The sequence below is a fragment of the Heloderma suspectum genome, chromosome 5, assembly GCF_057233095.1.
Source record: "Heloderma suspectum isolate Gila_16-S chromosome 5, 16-S_ref, whole genome shotgun sequence".
NCBI classification, from domain to species: Eukaryota; Metazoa; Chordata; class Lepidosauria; order Squamata; family Helodermatidae; genus Heloderma; species Heloderma suspectum.
Window position 1 is genome coordinate 152329847 of NC_139462.1, and position 23286 is coordinate 152353132.

The 23286-nt window shown below is 42.9% G+C and overlaps 2 protein-coding genes across 6 annotated transcripts in view; one reads left to right on the forward strand and one right to left on the reverse strand.

Annotated features, from left to right (window-relative positions):
• SUGCT (succinyl-CoA:glutarate-CoA transferase) overlaps positions 1–12461 on the reverse strand; it is a 424036-nt gene extending 411575 nt beyond the window's left edge. For 2 of the 5 annotated variants that reach the window (XM_084857813.1, XM_084857812.1), the window contains exons 1-5: positions 9386–9731; positions 7509–7560; positions 7348–7421; positions 715–800; positions 443–493 (exon numbers count right to left, since the gene is read on the reverse strand). In XM_084857813.1, coding sequence (XP_084713939.1) covers positions 443–493; positions 715–800; positions 7348–7421; positions 7509–7560; positions 9386–9569 — 447 coding nt within the window. In that variant the 5' untranslated portion in view covers positions 9570–9731. Of the gene's footprint in view, positions 1–442; positions 494–714; positions 801–7347; positions 7422–7508; positions 7561–9385; positions 9732–10183; positions 10515–10911; positions 11093–12394 lie in introns of those variants that run through there. The other 3 variants (XM_084857815.1, XM_084857811.1, XM_084857814.1) reach the window with 3 other exon arrangements.
• Positions 12462–12819: 358 nt separating this feature from the next.
• On the forward strand, positions 12820–21217 carry MPLKIP (M-phase specific PLK1 interacting protein). Its single transcript, XM_084857817.1, has 2 exons — positions 12820–13247; positions 19362–21217. Exons 1-2 carry the CDS (start codon positions 12855–12857, stop codon positions 19566–19568), a joined length of 600 nt encoding a protein of 199 aa, XP_084713943.1. The 5' UTR covers positions 12820–12854; the 3' UTR covers positions 19569–21217.
• The last annotated feature ends 2069 nt before the right edge of the window (positions 21218–23286 follow it).

The following is a 23286-nucleotide window of genomic DNA, read 5'->3' on the forward strand; positions in this document are numbered from 1 at the left end:
GCACTTTGCTTTGCAGTAGACCCAGCCACCCAGAAATAAATAATTTTGATAATTAAAAATGGGGAGGGGCAGGGGGCTTTGGCAAGTACCACAGCTGTCACATTGGAGAACCAAGTTTAGTGCATAGGAAGCTGGCTTATACCAAGTCAAACTGCTGGTTCAACTAGCTGAGTACTGTCTACACTGACTGGTAGCAACTCTTCAGGGTTTCAGGCAGGATTGTTTCCCAGCCCTACCTGGAGATACCAGAGAATCATCCTGAAACCTTTTGCATGCAAAGCATGCACTCTACCACTGAGAGATGGCCCACTCCCCAAAAGGCACTATTGCATAATCTTCAACATGAAAACCATTTCCTCTGGTTTCCAACATGAAAACCATTTCCAGATCCTTAATCTTCAAACTGGATAAAGCAATCAGATATTTTTTATTTAAAACATACCTCTTTAATGATCTTTGCTCCCTTAGGGTTCTTCATATTAACAGCTATGCTCTAGTAATGGGGGGAAAGGAAATACTTTTAATAAGATTATAATAAGTTCTATTCAGTTATTATTGCTTTAAAAAAAAACACTCTGGTGGTTGTTTAAAAAACTAGTCAGTTGTATCCAACAATTACTTTCTGCTGCTGACAATTCTAGATAAGGGATTACACAGATGGGGGGAAAATGGTCTGTCACTTTAAAAATGTTTAGTAGCAGGACATATTTTTACCTTTTTATTTCTGTTTACACTAAGAAAATAAACACTTTCAGTTCCAACAAAAGGTGGTCCCCAGGATCGTGTGTCATCCCCAGCTCCTGCAGATGATAATGGCCTTTGTTAGTATACTTCCAGCAGTGTCTTGCACTGGAATCCAAACTCCAACAAACGTAAGAACATGCTAACCACAACACAGCCTTTTGCCAGCTCATTATTCTATGGCTGTCAGCTGATCCGAATAAACTGCATATGATGCTATGTACTGCTACTCTCTGAGGCACGGCAGTGTGGTTATAAGGATTGTCATGATGTGCACCTTCACTTCAAACGGACCCCAGGTTCTAGTAACAGAATCTAAAATGTAGCTGCATTGAACCATATCTATATGTGTGTGCATGTGCTCGTGTGTGTGTGTGTGTGTGTGTGTACGCACAAACACACGCACACCAAACAGGAGCAATCATTGACATTATTTCACAGTAACAGATAACTGATGTGTTCTTGCAATTAGCATTTGTATTAAACTGGTCGATGATTAAAGTATCTCTTTTGTTTTTCTAACAACAATAATGCTTTTAAAGTACTTGATATTATTTGACAATATTTGGCCAATATATGACTGGTCAATTGATCAAAGTTCAACTCCCATCAGCCCCAGCCAGCATGGCCAATGTCAAGAATGCTGGGAGTTGTAGTCCAAAACATCTGGTGGGCACCAGGTTGAGGAAGGCTGGTCTAATACTATTAACAACAACTCCGGCCTTCCAAAGCTCTACGTGCCCATGAGGCTCCCATTGCTGATTGTAGATGTGAAAGATCCATAAACATAAGAAGCTCTAACCGATAAGCAATAACTGATAACAAGAAATTTGGGTTGCTAACTTTTTTTTACCACCAGCCTCCTCCTATGGCTTAACAGCAACTTCATCTACAGAGAGTTGAAGCTGTTAATACTTACTTCTGTGCCAAAAGACTTCACCGGCTGATTTCTGCAGGCAAAGCTGAATAAGTGAGACTGATTTTGTATTTGCTTTTGTTTTGTTCTGATCAGTTCTCAACCCTGCCAGCAAAGCCTGTTGGGCATGCAGAATCTGCAGAATTTATTCTGTGCTGAATCAGGGCCAATATTTAATACAGCAATGATAGCTCTACAATTAATTATTGCAGTAAACACAACATGTACTTCCAAGATCAAGATTAGACCCAGTCTGGTGCAGTACATAAAAGAAAAGAGCTGATCTACACATTCAGACCATCACATGATACAGGCCTCATTTGACTGCACTGCTTTAAAATGAAGGTGAGTAACTACATGTTTGCATGCTCTCCCACACACACACAGAAATCCCCCTGTGCAAAATAACCTTAGTATGACAAGGAGGAAAGTGGGCTAGAGATCTTTTTTCTGATATGCTAACTTTCCAGCAACTACGGGATTTTGATGGGGGGAAGCATTCAAACATATGATTCCCCAATCTTTATTCTTTATGGGTACAGTCCAAGGAGGCCCATACCACATGCTTCCCCCCACCCCAAACATGTAGATCCTTAGATCTGTGACTGCAGCTGCTATAAAAATTTATATATTATACACACACACCTTTGCACAAGAATTATCCTACAGTAATGGATATACATGATATAAGATAAGTACCCACAGTGACCAGTTAGACATCTGGAGCTCCGATAAGTAACATATGTGCAATTAACATGCCAGAACAAAAGGCTTCCCTAAAGACAGATGTAAAAACTAAAAACAGGTGGTGTGTTTTCTTTCCAGAGGTCACAAGAGTGTTTTTGCAGTACTCTCTTGCCTGGGAAGCAGAACCAGGAAATAAAGCATGGAAAATGTTTCTGGTACGATACAGCAAAAATTAAGGACTATCAGCTCATAAGACCCAGAAACATCCTTTATCAGACACACCATCAGTATAGTTACATATTTCTAAACCTAACATTTGTAACTAATTTTGGATCTATAATTACTTCAACCAGATTAGCAAAGCAACAATGACGGCTACTATCTAAAATTATGTCGCAACCTATCTTGTCTTTGAAGTACACTGCAGGATATATCTTAATGATAAAATTATAAAATTATGTTCAAAATCAATAAATGTATAAACTACTTTTAAGAGACACAAAACAGGCAGTACTTTTATTCAGCTATCTTCTGCTATGTTATTTATTTATAATACTTTTATGCCGCTTAATATACTAAAACCTAAATGGTTCACGTTAAAAAATAGTACAAGATAAAAACAAGATAAAATAATATATAATTGAAAATATTACAGCAGGATACACTAAAACAAGGCAGTAACATAATCCTTTACAGGTCAGGGAAAGCCTTTGTGAACAGGTAATGGAACACTTGCCACCATTTCTGCCTTTTGAATCACACAGGAGAGTGTTCCAAAGAGTGGCTGTCACCACTGAGAAGGTGACAACATTACCTGGCAACATTCCATTGGTCACGGAACTACCGATAAGGTCTCCTCAGAAGATCTCAGGGGTTGACCAAGTATATGTAGGGGAAGACGGTCAGCTAGGAATCCAAGTTGTTTAGGGCTTTGTATGTCAACAACAAAACCTTAAACATGGCTTAGTAGCTAATAGGCAGCCAGTGCAGTTCTTTCAATACAGGTGTAATATGTGTATATCTACGTGCTCCACTGAGCATCCTAGCTGCTGCATTCTGCACTAGCTGTAGCTTTCGAAACAGGTGCAAGCACAGACCCACACAGAGGGCATTACAGTACTGTAATCGTGAGGTTATGTAGGAATATGCATGAAAGTGAGTTACAGCAGCATTCTTCAGGAGACAGGACAGAGTAGAAGTTTATTATCAGTTATACAATAGCAAAGTCACATTTTTGTTTGTAAATAAGGGTATTTATTTTATTTATTGCACTTTTTATCTCACCCTACCTTTTAGGGGCTTGGAATGGCATGAATGGTCATCTACCCCTTTTTTATCCTCACAATAACCTTGCAAGGTAGATTAGACTGAAAGGTGGTGACTGGTAGACATCACCTTGCCGACAAAGGTCCGTCTAATCAAAGCTATGGTTTTCCCAGTAGTAATGTATGGCTGTGAGAGCTGGACTATAAGGAAGGCTGAGCGCCGAAGAATTGATGCTTTCGAACTGTGGTGCTGGAGAAGACTCTTACGAGTGCCCTGGACTGCAAGGAGGTCAAATCAGTCAATCCTAAAGGAAATCAACCCTGAGTGCTCAATGGAAGGACAGATACTGAAGCTGAAGCTCCAATATTTTGGCCACCTAATGCGAAAACTCCCTGGAAAAGACCCTGATGCTGGAAAAGACTGAAGGCAAAAGGAGAAGGGATGGCAGAGGATGAGATGGCTAGATAGCATCACGGATGCAATGAATATGAACTTGAGCACGCTCCGGGAGAGAGCGCAGGACAGGAAGGCCTGGAGTGCTGTGGTCCATGGGGTCACGAAGAGTCGGACACGACTGAACGACTGAACAACAACAAAAGATTTGAACCCAGGTCTCCCCAGTCTAAGTCCATGACTCCAACCACCGCACTGATTCTTTACCATCACTTCAGATGGAAAGCAGGATCATTATCAGAATTTTAAACCTAGCAAAGTATCCAGTACTTGAAGCAATGATGTTTGCACGCTGCCCTGATTTTAGGAGAAACAGGATAAAAAGCAAGGTGGTTGAGCAGGTGGTTGCAGGACAACTCCAGGCACTCTTTAACAAAATGGATTATCTAGATCCATTTCAATCAGGCTTCAGGCCTGGTTATGGAATGGAAACTGCCTTGGTTGCCCTGTGGGATGACCTTTGTCAGGAGAGGGACAGGGCGAGTGAGACCCTGTTGATTCTCTTGGACCTCTCAGCGGCTTTTGATACCATCGACCATGGTATCCTTCTGGATAGGTTGTCTGGGTTGGGAGTTGGAGGCACTGCACTGCAGTGGTTCCGCTCCTACTTGGATGGCCGACTCCAGAAGGTGGTGCTGGGGGATTACTGCTCTGTGCCATGGAAATTGTGCCATGGGGTTCCACAGGGCTCTGTTTTATCCCTCATGCTGCTTAACATCTACATGAAACCGCTGGGGGAGGTTATCTGGAGGTGTGGGCTGAGGTGCCATCAATATGCGGATGACACCCAGCTCTACCTCTCTTTCTCATCAAAACCAGGTGAGGCAGTGGCTGTTCTGAATCAGTGCTTGGGCACGGTAATGGACTGGATGAGGGCCAAAAAAACTGAGACTCAATCCAGACCAGACAGAGGTATTGTTAGTGCATGGTTCATCTACCCGGCTAGGTGATGTTCAACCTGTTCCGGAGGGGCTACAACCCCTAAAGGATCATGTTCATAGTTTGGGGGTGCTCTTGGACCCAGAACTGTCACTTGAGGCACAGGCAGACTCAGTGGCATGGAGTATCCTTTATCAGCTTAGCCTGATATACCAACTATGCCCTTATCAGAACAGAAATAGTCTAGCTACAGTTATCCATGCTCTGATAAACTCTTGTCTGTATTACTGCAATGTGTTATACATGGGGCTACCTTTCAAAACAGTCTGGAAATTTCAGCTGATCCAAACCAGGGCAGCGAGATTGTTAATGGAGACTGGTCAACATGATCATATCATGCCAGTACTTTTCCAGCTGCACTGGCTGCTAGTCCATGTCTGGGCCCAATTCAAAGTGCTGGTATTAACATTCAAAGCCCTAAACAGCTTAGGGCCAGGTTATCTGAAAGATCATCTCCTCCCATATGTACCTGCCCAGACCCGAAGATTATCTTCAGGGGTCCTTCTCCAGGAGCCCCTGCCAAAGGAAGTGAGGTGGGTGGCTACCAGGAAGAGGGCCTTTTCTGCTGCGGCACCCCAGCTGTGGAATGTTCTCTTTCAGGTGCCAAGTGAAGACCTTTTTATTTTCCCAGCATTTTAGCATTATAGTGTTTTAACTTTGCTGTTTTAAAACTGGTACTGTATTTTAAATCTCTGCACTGATGTCAGGCTTTATTCTGGTTATATTTGTATACTGTAGTTTTAAGCTTTTATATTTTACATAATTTTTATTCTGTACTTTGTGGTTTTAAATTTTTTAAAATTTAAATTTTGTGGTGGCACCCTTCCTATGGAACTTCTGCCTGTGGAGGTCAGGCAGGCACCAACACTGGGTTGTTTTCAGTGCCTCCTGAAAACAGCTCTTTTCCAGGAAGCCTTCCTTGGTTGACCAGCCTTGGTTTTGTTGGCACTCTGTTTTTTAAAGAATAATTTTAATATCGTGTTTCATTCTTCTTTTAATCTTTTGTTCATTTTATCTCTTCTTGTTCATCACTCCAGAATCTGTTTAGATGTGGAGTGCTATACAAATGTTGTAAATAAATAAAATTTGTGAACCATCTAGAGATCTTCAGCTATTGGGCAGTATAGAAATGTAATAAATAAATGAATAAAAATAAAATAAAATATTTGTGAAAAGACTACCATCTGCCTTAAGAAACTAAAAATATTTGCATTCATAACTATTTAACTGTTTTTAGGATATTGACGAATGAAGAATTTTACGTACACCACACAAATATCATAGGGTAGTCGTGTTAGTCTGCTGCAACAAAAGAAAACAGTGTTTTGTGGCACCTTAGAGACTAACAAATTTATTCTGGCATAAACTTTCGTGAACACTTCATCAGATGCTGACAGCATCCACAATAGCTAATCCCAAAATAAAATTGTCAGTCTTTAAGGTGCCAGAAGACTCTTTGTTGTTTTCACAGATGATTGTGAAATGGTAATGCCACAACTGAAATAATTAAGAATTCTTAGCCATTGAAATCAAATATCTTAAACATGCTTAATTCTCTGTTGGACTGTGGCCATTATGGGTCTTATATCTTTGTTTCTCTGAGAGGAACATGACAATGACAAATTACTTGGCATAGAAAAGCACTAATCTAAGTAAAAATGAAGAGTCTTGTTTCACCTTAAAGACTAAGAAATTTATTCTGATTTAAGTTTTTGCGGACTACAGTCGACTTCATCAGATGCATGAAATATTATAGAGAGTTTCGGGTTTTTCATACACTTCAGAGACTGCTGAGTTGGAATTCAACAACATGTTTAATTCTATTGCCACAGGCTTGAATCGGGATAACTGATTTCTATCATACTACATGAGTTAAATGGCTTACCTAGTGCCAAGATGTTTGTATTATCAGCAACAGCTGTGCTGTGAATGACCACTATTAATAAAGTGATTGTCACTCTCACTACTTTCTGCATTTAATTCCCTTCTGATCTCACTGTTCATGATTCTTCTCTTCCCCCCACCCATATGTACTGTACAAAAAACCAGAAACTCTCCATAATACTCCATTCACTTCGGAAGAATCAAGAAATGACTCTCCGATTCTCACAAGGTCTGGTTATTATTAAAACCATACATTAAAAAATTATGGTTTTAAATAAACCAGACTATAGATAACTACAGACTATAGTTCACTGATTAGGTGGACTATAGCCCACAAAAACTTATACCAGAATAAATTTGTTACTCTTTAAGGTGCCACAAGAGTCTTTTTGCTTTTGCTGCAATAGACGTAGATGGCTACCCTCTAGAAATTGTTACAATGGAAAACAAAGTAACCTTACCTGGTTTTTCCACTTTAATAACTTCAGCTCCAAGGTCTCCCAGATTCATGGTGGCAAAAGGTCCTGCAAGTACCCTGCAACGTTAAACAGTGATATTTTTTTTGTCCCATCCTAAGAAGCTTCAAAAATTGTTCTGAACTACAGAGAGAAGAAACACAAACCTTGTTAGATCGAGAATTTTCACGCCATCCAGTGGTTTCACAATATTGGCACCTAGTTATAAGCAGAGAAAATGCAATTATATTAATCAGTCCTTTATATGACTGTTTCATTATGAACGTCTTTCCAGTCTGCCTTCCTTAGCACAGTTTGCTATCACTATGTGCAGAACATAAAGGAAAAACTTTCCTCAATGGGAACAGATGCGGGGGGGGGGGACTATAATAGTGATCAACACTGAAAAGCCTAGGCTGGCCTTTTCCAACCTGGTACCCTCCAGAGATTTTGGATTTCAATTCCCATCAGCCCGAACCAGCATGGCTAATGGTCAGGAATTCTGGGAACTGTAGTCCAAAATGTCTGAAGTGTACCAGGTCAGGGAAGACTGGCATAGACAGTACTGCACAATTGTTTCTTTTACTAGTAATCTTGCTTACCTACTTTGGAGAGAGAGATTTTTTAAAAATACAATTCTGCCATCATTTGGAAAGATGCTTTTGTTTACTCATGTAAACCCACTAGCAGGTCCCACTCTGTATAATGCTTAGCCTCTCACAAAAAGTATGAGGGGAGACAAAACTGTTTTCCTGCCAAAACTAATACAGCTGGCAGCATGCAGCTGCCCTGTCAAAAAGAGCTGAAGAGACAGGGGATGACATCTTTCACTGGAAAGGCTGCACCGGTAATTTTTAGTTAGGGTGGCCAGATACAAAAAAGGACAGGGTTATTGCACCTTTAACAGTTGTATAAAAAAGGTAGCTATCAGTGCAGAAATTCCCTTTTCTACACTATCATTAAAGGTGGAGAAGCCCTGTCCTCTTTTGTATCTGGCAACCCTATTTTTAGGATCAATGTTCACTCACTGACACTGGCCAGGACAGTGCTTAAGGCTGCAATATGTTCATGTTCACTTGGGAATAAAACTCATTGAACTCAATGATGCATACTTCTGAGTAGACATGCATAGGATTGTGCTGGGAATGCTGTTCCAAAAAACAAAGCTGCTGGTTTGAACCCATTATTTTCTGGTCCAACAACTATTTCACAGAAGGCAAGTCCCCATTTTTTCCCCCTAATAATGCCTCTGGAGCCCACAGGGAGCCCAGGGGCATTCTTGGAAATAAAGATGCTGCTGTACTGGAGGGGGGTACTTCACTTTGCAGCATGTTGGGCTCCTAGGTTTTGGGGGGGGGTTATTAAAAACAAATTTTTGAAAGTTTTTTTTTTTTTAATCGAGCCTGGCAGGCACCAAGAGGTGTCCGTGGGGACATTTGTGCCCCCAGGCACCACACTGGGGACCCCAGAGATAGACCAATGGTGTGATTCTGTGGAAGGCAGCTTTTTGTGATCTTATGAATTTACATGGGCCATCATTGGTATCTACCCTTAAACCATTCATAACCCTCCCTGCCTATGCTGGTGGGAGGAGGGAGAGGGTGGGTACTGGAGTTCCCAGTGTATTGGAAGGTTTAATCTGTACTCCTTTTATAATGTATAGCTTTACATTTCCATTCCAGCCAAAAACACGATATAGAACTATTCTAAGCCCGTTTACTTTAAAATAAGCCCTGGTGAGTTCAGTGGGTCTTACTAAGCACACTTACTAAGCGGTATAGCGTACTGAACTCAGCAATCTTTACTTATGAGTAAACATAGTTAGGATGTTATTTGTAGATTGAAATAAAGCACAGAATGTGTGGCCTCGTCCCAGGAAGCAGCAACTATGCCTATATTGCCATTTACTATGTGCGGCTGCAGGAACGGACCGAAGCTTCCCGACGTTTGCCCGGGCTAGTGTGCACGTGTGAATGCGCGTGCCGCGCCCCTTGCGCATAACACTCGCCGGTGTCATTGTATTAAGAATGTTAAAAGTGGCTACCTGGAGGGGGGCAGCTCCCCTGCTGCAGCCCCCTGAAGCTGCCAGGGCAGGAGGGAAGTCGTAGGGGTTGGGGGCAGCACAGGGGAACGAGCGAGGAGCCGGTGCTGTTGGACAGAACGGGGCACAGGCGCCTCCCGAGGCGGCACACGCTGCGGGTCCTTCTTCCCAGCTCAGCCCTCAGCATCTCTGCAGCTGACAGCCCACCGCTGAGAAGCAAGGCAGGTCAAGCTACTGGACAACGTGCATCAGCACCCTCCAGAACTTTTGGACTCTTGGTCCAAATTCCTAGAGGCGTGCACCGCGCAGGCGCTCTGTGCTCTTTTCATTTGCCTCTGAACTAGGCTGCAAGCGAGGAAGAGAGCGCGCAAGCGCGAGCCTCAGCCTTCGAGGCTGTCTGTTACGAGGTGGATCCCGCCTCCTTCCTCTCTGTTGCTTCTTATGGGCGCCGAGGATCGGCTTCAGACGCCGTACGACGTGATGACCTAATAACAACAGGCAAGAAAGGCGATTCCTCCTTGCTGGCGGGGGAATGTTGGGAGTTGTAGGACTTCTGCCTAAACGTGTATAGGATTGCGCCTTTACCGGATCTTCGCTATGAGTTGCTTTACTCATTAGATCTTTTTACCTATGTCCATCCTTTTTTTCCCCTTCTCTCTCTTTTTTTTAAAGCATTTGCTGCTATTTTAAAAGCTTGCCACCTATTGTAGGGACAGACGGCAAGGCTCTCTGCCATTAACAACTGCATGACAATGCTGAAGTCCCACAGGTGAAGCTTTCTCCATCCGCCCTTTTCCATACCAGAAAAACGTTTTGCCTGTGCCCCACCTCCCCTTTCCGGTTTATGCACAGAGGTGCTACCAGCGTGTGCACGTGTGGGGAGCAAAGGAAAAGAATGTTGCAGCCTTGTTTCCATCACACTCTCCAACGAGACTGGTTGGAGAGTGTAGATCAATGAAGATGTCAACCCAGTGTGCAGCCGCTGTAAAAAAGGAAACTCCATGTTAGGCATAATTAGAAAAGGAATTGAGAATAAAACTGCCAATATCATACTGACCCTATACAAATCTATGGTGCAACCACACTTGGAATACTGTGCACAGTTCTGGGCACTGCACCTAAAAAAAAGATATTGTAGAGCTGGAAAAAGTGCAGAAAAGGGCAACTAAAATGACCAAGGGGCTGGAGCATCTCCCCTGTGAGAGAAGGTTACAACAGCTGGAATTGTTTAGCTTGGAAAAAAGGAGGGTAAGGGGAGACATGACAGAGGTTTACAAAATTATGGATGGTGTGGAGAGAATGTGGATAGGGAGAAATGAACCCAGGGTCATCCTATGAAGCTGATTCGTGGGAGATTCAGGACAGATAAAAGGACTTCTTCACACAGCACATAAACTATGGGATTTGCTACCACAGGATGTTGTGATGGCCACCAATTTGGATGGCTTTAAAAGGGGGTTGGACAAATTCCTGAAGGAAAAGGCTATCAATGGCTACTAGTCTTGATGGCTATGTGCTACGTCCAGTACCAGAGGCAGTGAACCTATGTACACCAGTTGCTGGAGAACATGGGGGGGTGCTGTTGCGCTCATGTCCTGCTTGTAGGTTCCCGGTCAACATCTGGTTGGCCACTTTGTGAAAAGAATGCTGGACTAGACGGACCCTTGGTCTGATCCAGCATGGCTCCTCTTATGTTCTTATCAGGATGTACTGGTAGATCTCTGGGTGATTTGTTTCTGACTCCCAATTCAACAACCACAACCGCCACCTCAGAAGTTTAGATTCTCTAGCCCAGCCCTATGCATGTCTATTTGGAGTTCAATGTGACTTGCTCCACAGTCATTGAGTGTCATGAGCCCAACTGTTAGCCCTCAAATACAAATTCACACTACAACCCTATGCAAGCTTTGTTGTTGTTGTTCAGCTGTTAAGTCGTGTCCGACTCTTCGTGACCCCATGGACCATAGCACGCCAGGCCTTCCTGTCCTCCACTCTCTCCCGGAGCGTGCTCAAGTTCATATTCATTGCATCGGTGATGCTGTATAGCCATCTCATCCTCTGCCGTCCCCTTCTCCTTTTGCCTTCAGTCTTTCCCAGCATCAGGGGCTTTTCCAGAGAGTTTTCTCTTGGTATTAGGTGGCCAAAATATTTGAGCTTCAGCTTCAATATCTGTCCTTCCAATGAGCACTCAGGGTTGATTTCCTTTAGGATGGACTGGTCTGACCTCCTTGCAGTCCAGGGGACTCATAAGAGTCTTCCCCAGCACCACAGTTCGAAGGCATCAATTCTTTGGTGCTCAGCCTTCCTTATAGTCCAGCTCTCACAGCCATACGTTGCTACTGGGAAAACCATATACGAACCTTTGTCGGCAAGGTGATGTCTCTACTTCTTACTATGCTGTCTAGGTTTGCCATAGCTTTCCTCCCAAGGAGCAAGTGTCTTTTAATTTCATGGCTACAGTTACTGTCTGTGGTGTAAACTGAACTCAGTGGAATTTCTTTCTGAGAAAACATGCTACAAAGCGAGGTCGTGCTTGAAAGTATAGTAACAGGAGAAAATCTGAATTCTTGATATTTTGGTTTAAGTTATATGCGAGTTGCAAATGTGAGTTTAAATCAGGAGTGAGCAACTTGTAGTCCTCCAGATGTTTTTGGCCTACAAATCCCATCAACCCTAGCAATTGGTGAAGGATTATGGGAGCTGTAGGCCAACCCATCTGGAAGGCCACAAGTTGGCCACCCCCCTTATAGGTAACTAAATTACCTATAGTTGAGAGCCAGTGTGGTGTAGTGGCTAGAGTGTTGGACTGGGAGCTGGGAGATCCAGGTTCTAGTCCCCACTCAGACATGGAAGCTCACTGGGTGACTTTGGGCCAGTCACAGACTCTCAGCCCAACCCACCTCACAGGGTTGTTGTTGTGAGGATAAACTGGAGGATTGTGTAAGCCGCCTTGGGCTCCTTGAGGAGGAAAAAAGGCGGGATATAAATGTAATAAATAAATAAATAAATTACCATTGTGCTCAGTGGAAATTCTGTCTTAACACATTTAGGATTCTGCTATTAAATGTTTGGAGGATTCCAGTGCAAGAAAGCTATATAAACCCAGTCAAGTCAGAACCTATCCCTAACAGCTAAGAAACTATGTCTCCACCAGATAAGCTTTCTACGACTTTTCCCCCCTGAGGAAGCACCTTGAACTTCACCCAAGCCAGCTTATTTGCGACCCATGGAAAAGGGGAGAAAAGACCTGTCCCTGTGCGACGACCGCAGGCGGGGCTCGTTTCTTCCTCTTGCGGAACTATTTTTTTCGCGTGGAAGGATCTACGCTCAGCTGTGGAGAGTGAGGCGACACAAGGGAGAGCGCGAGGCGGAAGAGCTTCCCTGAGCGCTGCGCGCGACTGACCCCGGAGCTCCTCCCGCTCCGGACGTTCCCCGTCGTAGAGAAGCGTTTGTCGCCGCCGCCGCCGCCGCCATGTACCGGCAGAGCTTCCGTCCTCCGACGCCGCCGTACTTAGCCGGCGGGGGGCTCCGCAGCCCGCCCTGCGGAGAAGGCGGAGGCCCCATGCCGGCCTCTCCGCACGGCTACAGAAGCCCCCACCACACGCCGCCTTACGGACAGCGCCCGCGGCCTTACGAAGCCTCCGCCCGCTCGCCCCGCTTCCAGCCGTGTGGGGATGGCGGCGGGGGACGCTTCGGGGGCCCGTCCCCGACGGCGGCACACACGCCACGTAGGCCCCACAGTGCCAGCCCCGGGTCTTCGGCTGCCTGCAGCGGTGGCGGGAGCGGCAGGTCCCCCGGCGGAGCTCTCCACCAGCAGCAGCCCTTCAAGCAGCCGCCCTCGGGGGGCTACCAGAGATACAGCCAGGTATGGGGAGGGGGCGGGGAGGGCGGGAAGTGAACGTGGCCGTGAGCAGCCCACGCCTGAGTCAGGCGGCTCCCGGGGAGTTCAGCTGGACTGCGCTCGCAAAAGAAGGGTGCGTAGGAATGCCGCTTCCTTCCCAAACACGCCTGCCTGGGCGGAAGTCACGTTGAGTTCACCGGGAGTTCTGGGTAGATGCGAGTGCGGCGCGATTCGAAGCACGCTTGGGGCACGGTCCTGTGCATGTTTAGACGGGCGGAAGTGGGACGCTGGGAGTTGTAGGGCCTTTGTCTGTCTAAACGTGCATAGGATTGCATCCTTGTTTAGGAAAACATTCTGAAACTCCGTGGGCCTTCTTTCCGAGTAATCATGGCTGCCTCTGCTAGGGCCTTGAGAGAAACCGGCTGATCAGATATAGCACCACCACAAGCCACGCCATAGGTCTCGGTGGTCCTCATGAAAGTCGTGCTGAGACGCGTTCTGGAATCTCAGCCGGCGGTTCATTGTTTTCAAAATGAAGGTAACAGTGAGTGTTTTCACTGAAAAGGGAGGGGCAAGGAAAGCCTTTACAAAAAGGGTTGTCCATGCTCATGTGCAGAAGGACTAGGCACAGAGTTCACACAGTGCAGACTCTTGTGCATATTTTTGTTCATTGTACAAAACTGTGTGTTTAAAAATTTGGGAGATGGAGCGGGAGCTCTTGTATATGTGTAGTCACCTCAAAAGGAAAATCAATTTAAAATGCCCACACACACTTGCCATGTTCAGTTCCCTCTGTCTTTGACTACAGTTTTTTCTTGAAGTTGGATATACAGAATCCTGTTTCAATAATATAGTCCGGATGTGACATGGCAGAAGCCATGTTTCAGGCGTCAGAAAACACAAACTGCCTATTTGGGAGATACGGGTTTCACTCTACAGAATCAGTGATTATGTACACTTGCAAATTTAGGCTGCAGTCCTATACTCACTAACACGGAGATAGTGGGATTTAACTTCTGAGTAAACATACATAGAATAGTATTGTATTTTTATATTAATATTTATAATATTATTGTTAGACGATTCCATTCCGTTCTCACAAAAAAGTGTCTAGACTTATACACTTAACATAAGATTGGCTACCACAGGACTGAAATGTAACTTTCAAGGAATGGTTGAATGCTTGATAATATGAAAAATACTTCTTAAGGTAAGCATTTTAAAAATTAACATCTAAGGGGGGTATCACAAGTTCTGTCTTCTGTGGGGCATAAAGCAGGTTTGGGCAACAAATGGCCCACAAATGCGGTGAAAAAATGTTTAAAGAAATTAACCCCCAAAATAGCTCTTTTGATGCTGTGGAGCACTGAAAGATCAAATTTCACTTGTTTGCAAGCTAACTTTGACCCTTTCAGCACTCTAGCCCCTACGGAGCACAAAAAGGGTCACTTTAAGTGCTACAGAGCTATTTGCCAACAAATTTCAACAGCGAACAGTCATTTAAAAGAAAATTGGGGCACCCTGCAGATGGGGTCCAGGGGCGAAAATGCCCCCCCTGACCTCCTGCAGTTCACCACCCCTGGTATAAAAAGTATAAATGTACTCATTTTTCATCTTTTGAAAAATCATGACTTCAAGCGTGAAGTCGTGATTTTTCAAACATGAAAAGTTAATGGAAACTTCTGTCCACTACATCCCACTAATAAATATTTTTTTTAATAGGCAGCCATTTTGGCCATAAGAGAAATTCCCAAATCCATAGTGTGGAATACCTTTATTAGGCCAACTCAAAGTTCACAAAAATGTACAAGCTTTCGAAACCCAGATACCTTCATCAGGCAAGACGTTGCAAAAAAGCAAGTTGGTGGAGTGGGGGATGCTGACTGGATATTGTCAGAGTGTCTGGCATGGTCAGAGTTTTAAGATGATATAGAAAAGGAGGGGTTACAGACATTCACATTAGGCTCTGCCAGATGATGGGATGGTTTCAGATTTGGGTGCCCCTAGGACACTGGGAAGAAGAAAGTTGAAGATAATTGTACTTCTTCCATTTTTGAAGATATAAAATCCAGCTGTTGACTCAAAACTGCCCCTATCCTTGATGAACCAGATAGGGTCTTTGGTTGGTGGAAAACAGAAGTAGAGATCAACTAGCAGCCCCTCCTCTGTATCATCTTAAGACTCTGACCATGCAGACATCCTGACGACAACAGCATTTCCCCCTGCATCTCCTGCTGGCATCCTGCTTTTTGTAACGTCATGTCTGATGGCAGAGGTGGCCAGCTTCTGGTCCTCCAGATGTTTTGGCCTACAATTTCCATCAAACCTAGCCAGCATACCCAATGGAGAGAGATGATGGAAGTTTTAGGCCAAAATATCTGGAGGACTACAAGTTGGCCACCCCTGACATAGAGAGTAGTTTTCCTTTAGACCATTGCAGGGATAGGCAGCCTGGTAGCCTCCAAATGTTCTGAACTGCAATTCCCATATGCCCTTATTAGCCATGTTGGCTGGGGCTGATGGAAATTGGAATCCAAAACATCTGGAGGGCACCACGGGCAGGATCCAGTGAGGGCCTTCTGTGCCTCCAAGGCTGAATTTGTGACCTCAGGAAGCTTCTCAGCCTTTCAGCTAAGATCAGATGTAGACCTCAGGAATCAGCTGGTGCAGTTCTCTCCGTGGCGGCAGGGAAGGGGATCAGAACAACGTTCCCCTTCTGAGATCATAATAGTGTCTGTGGCCTCAGGAGAGGAACTCCAAATAATCCTATTTTGTCTGGGATGCTCTTTCAGGGACTGTAGGATTTTCCTCTGAGCTGTACAGTTGATCTCTAAACTCGATCAATGACTCTACAGATAAATTGAGTTAAAGGAGGCTTTTCTATGGAAATGAAGAACCAATCTGATTATTTCTCAAATATGAGTAGTGATATTCTGCCTACCAAACATAGGCATTTCATTTTCACCTGATGAAAATAAACTGTTCTGGGCAGCTCATAATTAGCATACCTTGCTATGACCTATCAGTCAAGGGCATTTCATTTTTGTTTCCTACATAGTTTTTGTGAGGGCAAGACTGAGCCAAGACAGAGTGAAACAGAAAGGAGCAGCACTGGAAAGAAAAATACGAAATTGCCCAATGTGTATCTGCCTGTATTTTCATATTTAGGCTGCAGTCTTAGAACCACTTGCTTGGGAGTAAGTCCCACTGAACTTAATGGAACTGATTTCTGAGTAGATATGTATAGGATTACACTGTTATCCTCATACTGTCATGGGTGCTGGTTATAAGAAAGACCCTGTATGGGAATATTTTAAAGATATTCACTCTCTAAGTAAAAAAGAAAAGCATGCAAAATATATACAGTGAGACAAAGAGATGCAAAGCCTGCATAAAAGAAGGAAACAGTGTAAATAATTATCTTTTTAGTTTTAAATTAACATGGTATAGTGGTCAGATTTGCACCATTCTTCAGGAAATAGATGAAAACTTTCCAGTGGGAAACTTGATTTAAATCAGTGATTTCAATGGCCTTGTTTTAAATCAGTTCACCCTGTCGTAAATGCTATTTTTCCACTGATTTGAAGCATGGTTAGGATAATTGCCTTTGGAACCTTAACATTGTGAGCCGTCTGACTAAAGACTGCTTAGCTTCTATTCTGTAATGTACTTTAGTATATAGATGCAGCACTAGAATAGGAACATAGAAGGCTGTCTTTTACAGTCACACCATTGGTCCCTTTACGTCTACTGGCAGTGGCTCTCTGGGGTTTCAGGCAAAAGTCTTTCCCTGCCCTAATCAGGGATCTCCTGTAATCAAAATACGTGCTCTGTGCTATGGCCCTTCTAGTAATAGAATTTTGAATTTATATGCCTGACTTACTACAGGGATGGGGACCGTGTTACGCTCCAGATGTTGGATTGCAACTCTCATCATCCCTCACCATTAGCTGTGCTGGCTAGGGCTGATGGGAGTTGCAATTCACCAACATGTTCCTTACCCCTGCTTCAGTAGGAAGCTACATATAGTTCTAGTTTGTCTTGGAATTTCAACTGAAGATACTATGGTGGTGAAGAAAGTGTGCATGTGCTGGTGTTAACATCTGATTTCTTTGATTTTAATGCCTATTCTACTTCTTACTCAAATTGAGTGTATGAACATAAGAGCCATGCTGGATCAGACCAAAGGCCCATCTAGTCTAGCATTCTGTTCCCAGAGTAGCCAACCATATGCCTGTGGGAAGCGCACAGCCAGGACATGAATGCAATAGCACTCTCACGTTCATGGACCCTAGCAACTGGTATTGAGAGGCATACTGCCTAAGATTCTGGAAGTGATATATAGCCATCAAGACTAGTGCCAATCAATAGCCTTATCCTCCATTAACTTGTCTAATCCCCTTTTAAAGCTGTCCAAGATGGCAGCCGTCGCTACATCTTGTACTGAACCCCAGCAGTCTTGTGTGAAGAACTTCCTTTGATCTGTCTTGACATTTATCTACCTCATAGTTCACTTAACTGGGTTTGTAAATTAGCACAGCATTTCGAATAAGTTTGCAGGGAATTATCACCAGTCTCCTGTTTGCCTGGGTTCTATCCTTTCTCTCCCCTCACTTCGTTCAGAGACATGGGGGGAGTGGGGCTGGCCCACTTCCCCCTCCCAGTTTTGCCTTCTGGACTCCAAAGACATGAAAAGAGTAAAGCAGCAATGGTTCCTCCTACCTATCTCCATACTTTCCAGTTACAGTTATATAGCAGGGATGGGGAACTTTTTTCCTGTCAAAAGCTGCAGTAATCTGTCAGGGACCGCAAGCTTGTGGTGGGTGGGGCCACTCCTTTTTTTTTTCTGCCCCCCTTTCTCTTTCCCCATCTTCCCACTCAGCAGGCTTCTGGAGGAGGGGCAGATTTTGATTGCAGAGGAATTTGGAAATTAGGCTAAGATGTGCATGAATTCAGGATGAGGGCCACATGTTGCCAACCCCTGGTATATAGAGATGCAGGCAGGGCTGCTGTCAGTTTGAGCTTTGCCCTCAGGAGAATGGTAGACTTGCCTAGATCTCTTGAAGTTTTATTGCCTTACCCTGAAAGTATGGAGAAAGCCACATGGGGCTGCCAGTTGATGTACGTTTTCCACTATCTTAAACTGATTAAGATCTGATTTTAGTACTTTTGACCTGTATTTAATAAATAAAACTAAAATGTATGCACTTTTCATTTTATTTCCAGTAGCCAAAAGTATTTGAAGCAGAATCTGATTAGGAAAAAGGTTAATAAAGCACACTGGTGCTACAATCCTAAACACACTTACTAGAGAGCAAGCCCCATGGAACACAGTGTGCTTACTTCTGAGTAAACATACATAGGATTAATGTAGTTTAAATGTTATTCAAAGCTTTACATTGTTTTGAATACCTATAAATATCAAGGTATGATAACCCAATAGCATACACTACCCTTATATTAGTTAATTTTTAAGTGGGGAAATAAGTACTGAGCATTCTTAACATAATAATTTTGTCATACCCGAAGGCATGTATATAAGCCACTTGTTTAAGCCACAGGGTCTTTGAAAGCTCAAGCCGCAGGTTTCTTGTGTCATCCGAACCTGGGTGGCTGGAGTTATGCAAGGGTTGTTTAACCCTCGCACAACCCCCACTGCCTGGGTTCAGATAACACAGCAAGCTGCAGTCATTCTTCAAAATGGCCACCCGCTCACATTGGCACACAGTGTTTGATCATGTGAACCAGCCCAGTGTCACAAGCTGCCCCTGGAAATGGAAACTGGAGAAACCTGAGTATCTTTGATGAGCCAATTTGTTTGGAAGGTTAAAGCATACACCTATGTAACCTTCTATGTTTGTTTTAATATAGACCTACTTTGGGCCTTTGTCATCCCAGCATTTTTATTGTTGTTTTTAATGTACCAGGATTAACCAAATAAATTACATCTTCAGGTTAGCAAAACACTTTTTTTACATGGACAGCCAGTGATTGACCTATATAAATTAAAGTCTTAAAAATAACGGGAAAATGTACCGAAGCCTAAGGGATCTAGCTGATCCTGAACATAGAGGATGAAAGCTTACATTTTAATTAGACTATTTACTCTTCTTTTGCCTCATGGCTTTTTTCTCGAAGGGATCACCCAGGACATCTACGCCATTTGGTACACCGCATGGCAGAGAGAAAAGAGTGTCTAATGATGATGTGGAAAACTATTACAAGCCTTCAATGCTTGAGGACCCATGGGCAGGCCTAGAGCCAGTATCTGTTACAGATGTTAACCAGCAATTCAGCAGTGAGCAAACAACATACACTGGTAAAAAGGGGAGGTATTTCAGTTAACATTTCTAGAAGTGAAATAACACAGCTGTGAGAAACTGGGACAAAATCCTCATACTTAAGATGACATGTAATCAAGGACTTAGGTATGCTTTTATTGGAATTGCCCATATCTTTATCTTGCCATTTTTACTGCGTCACGTATTTTTATACGGGAAGAAAGGAGTAATTGGATACCTTAATGTTCTTGGAAGGGGACCATGCAGCTATGAAGAATAAAGTATTCTTTAGTCACCAGCGGATTGATTTGTGACTGTTTCTAGTTTTTACCTCTTCCGTGCCAGATTGTACAATATGTTTATTATTGTGATCCTCTTGAAGAAATGGTATCTCCTTTTATGTTTGAACATTTTTAAGACAAAGACAACTTTGAAATAAAGGAAATGTTTTGTAGAATTACATATATTTTACTACTTTTTGTTAAGTTATACTTCAAGAAATGCTATTGAAATTCCATGTTTTCTGCCAATACTAGTAGATTATAAACTTTTTTATATACAGTCTTGCAAATTTTAGTGTTAAATAATTTTAGCAGTCTTGGCAAATGTACCATCCTGTGCAAATGATCTGTAACTGTATATTTTCATATTTCAGAAGGGTTTTTATAGAAATAAAATCTTACTAGCTGATAGCAAGACACGACCTTGTACAAAACACTCAAGTTTAACCTGCATACAAAAATCACTGGATTAAAAAAAAAGTTAAGTAGAATTGTATAAGCCTGGTGGCATCAGTTTTGTATACCTGCTAATTCAGTACCTCTACAGATGAATTAAATGACAGTTTTTGTTAGGATTTTTATTTAAGAGTATGTGATGGCTGGCTGCAAGAGTCCTGTGTTCCTGTTAGATAAAAGTATCAGTTAAAATTACTGTTCAAGAGGTTATTGTTGAAGTGTCAATCTGGTTTTTGCCCTTCTTAAGAAAGGCAGTAAGATGGAGAAACTCTTCACTTGTTTTATTGTTTCATTTTTTTAAAAAAACCCTCACAATAATAAATTGAATACTACTTGGGCATATATCTTTTAGTCTTGTTCTGTTCAGACTTGTGGACCCTCAAGTAAATAGAGACTTTGGTTTGGTGAAAAGAGTAAATGAGGCTTCTTGATGGATTTATTTGGCAACTCAGTTATAACTTCTGGACTACTACTTTTGTATAGCTATTGGGTATACCAACAAGAACAATGTAAAATTATTAAAATTGTAAAGTTATTACAAATATTCAGACTTTTACTGATTTAAACCTAATGAAGTAAAATTTATTGACTAGCAAAAAGAAATCTAGAAGCTAATTGGTCATGCTTATGATCCAGAGATGTAGGCACATGGTAGATAACTTTTCTTTAGCTCACCCATCAATGCCCAAATGGCTTTACTTTAAGAAAAAAAAATTAAGAGTTTTGTGGACACAGATGTTAGAAAAGCCCCAGTGTGTATGCTATGCCTCGCTCTTGCACCCTAAATTGTAAATCTCAAAGCTTCATGTTCCACATTTAGTCACTGTACAAAAAATAAGAGTACCAGTACAATTATTGTTTGGTACCCTCTATTTTGTACTTCTTTAACATTTCAGTGAACGTTTTCTAATAAAGATGCTTTTGGAATTGGAGCTTCACATGCATTAGTCTGGCACCAGTAAAGATTGACAATATACACATCACTTTGTGATTTCATTTGTTTTTAAGATTTTTAACTCGCTTTTCAGGACATGCTACTCTCACAAGGCAGCTAACATACAAATTGCAATTAAAACACACAAATAGCAGCAGCAGAAAATTATTTTTAAGCACCAAAAGCAGGCTGGAACAAATGTGTCTTCGGGTGGCTGTTTAGCAAAAAAAGCAAAGATCAGAGGGCAGGGTTTCAGCCTGCCAAGGCATAAGAATCTCAGAAGCCTCCCAAGCAAAGAGGGTGCAAATCCTATTTTATGCCACAAGTTAAATTAGGACTTCACTTATTTCTGAATGTCAGATTCAGTTATGAAGTGGCAGAACGTTAAAAAATCCATTTGCCTGGGTCACTCAGGTATGTAAAACCTGAGGCTGCTGATGCTGAAGCTTCCCACTTCAATCGCTACCCCTTTTCTGCACAATTTTTCCATTCGCAACCTTTTTTATGCTTCAGAAGTATGCAAATGGGTTCGGGGGTTTTGGTTGGTTTTTGCTTTCATTTGCAAGTGAGCACATTCACCTGTCCATTTACTTTTGTTTGTGTTATTGTCGTTGTTGTTCAGTCGTTCAGTCGTGTCCGACTCTTCGTGACCCCATGGACCATCGCACGCCAGGCCTTCCTGTCCTGCGCTCTCTCCCGGAGTGTGCTCAAGTTCATATTCATTGCATCGGTGATGCTATCTAGCCATCTCATCCTCTGTTGTCCCCTTCTCCTTTTGCCTTCAGTCTTTCCCAGCATCAGGGTCTTTTCCAGAGAGTTTTCTCTTCGCATTAGGTAGCCAAAATATTTGAGCTTCAGCTTCAGCATCTGTCCTTCCAATGAGCACTCAGGGTTGATTTCCTTTAGGATGGACTGATTTGACCTCCTTGCAGTCCAGGGGACTCATAAGAGTCTTCTCCAGCACCACAGTTCGAAAGCATCAATTCTTCGGCCTGTATGGCTCAGCCTTCCTTATAGTCCAGCTCTCACAGCCATACATTACTAATGGGAAAACCATAGCTTTGATTAGACGGACCTTTGTCAGCAAGGTGATGTCTCTGCTTCTTACTATGCTGTCTAGGTTTGCCATAGCTTTCCTCCCAAGGAGCAAGCGTCTTTTAATTTAATGGCTACAGTCACCGTCTGCGGTGATCTTGGAGCCCAAGTTATTGTCATACTGATCAATATCCCCTCTGTATGTGTTGAAATCCCACTTGTCAATTTCATCCTCTTGCTATTATCTTCCTCCCCCACTTCAGCACTTCCATTGACTCTGAAAGCAGTGGCTGAACAGAGACAGAGCTATTGGGGCAGGCAGGTGTAACTACTTCAGGAGTATGGGTGTACTTACTGAGCAAACAGGTTCATTTTTATTTTATTTTTCTGTTTGCAATTGTGCATGACAAAAAAAAATTAAAAAGAGCCCATTTGCACAGTAAGGACACCATGTTGCTGCTACTGTTAAACAATTGAGTCAAACAATGTTGCAGATCTATTGCAAATTACCCTTAAATTTACCAGTAGATTCTGATCAACCTTCTGCCCATTTCTGATGGAAATAATGTGTTTTGATACAGGGACTTAAAGGTGTGTACTTTGTTGTTCAGTCATGTCCGACTCTTCGTGAGTCACCGTCTGCGGTGATCTTGGAGCCCAAGAAAGTAAAATCTGTCACTGCTTCCATTTCTTCCCCTTCTATACGCCAGGAAGTGAAGGGGCCGGATGCCATGATCTTAGTTTTTTTAATGTTGAGTTTCAAACCAGTTTTTGAACTCTCCTCTTTCACCCTCAACAAGAGGCTCTTTAGATCCTCTTCGCTTTCTGCCATTAGGGTGGTATCGTCTGCATATCGGAGGTTGTTGATAATTCTCCCGGCAATCTTAATTCTGACCTGTGATTCATCCAACCCGGCATTTCTCATGATGTACTCTGCATATAAGTTAAATAAGCAGGGTGACAATATGCAGCCTTATCGTACTCCTTTCCCAATTTTGAACCACTCGGTTGTTCCATGTCTGGTTCTGACTGTTGCTTCTTGAACCTCGTACAGGTTTCTCAGGAGACAGGTAAGG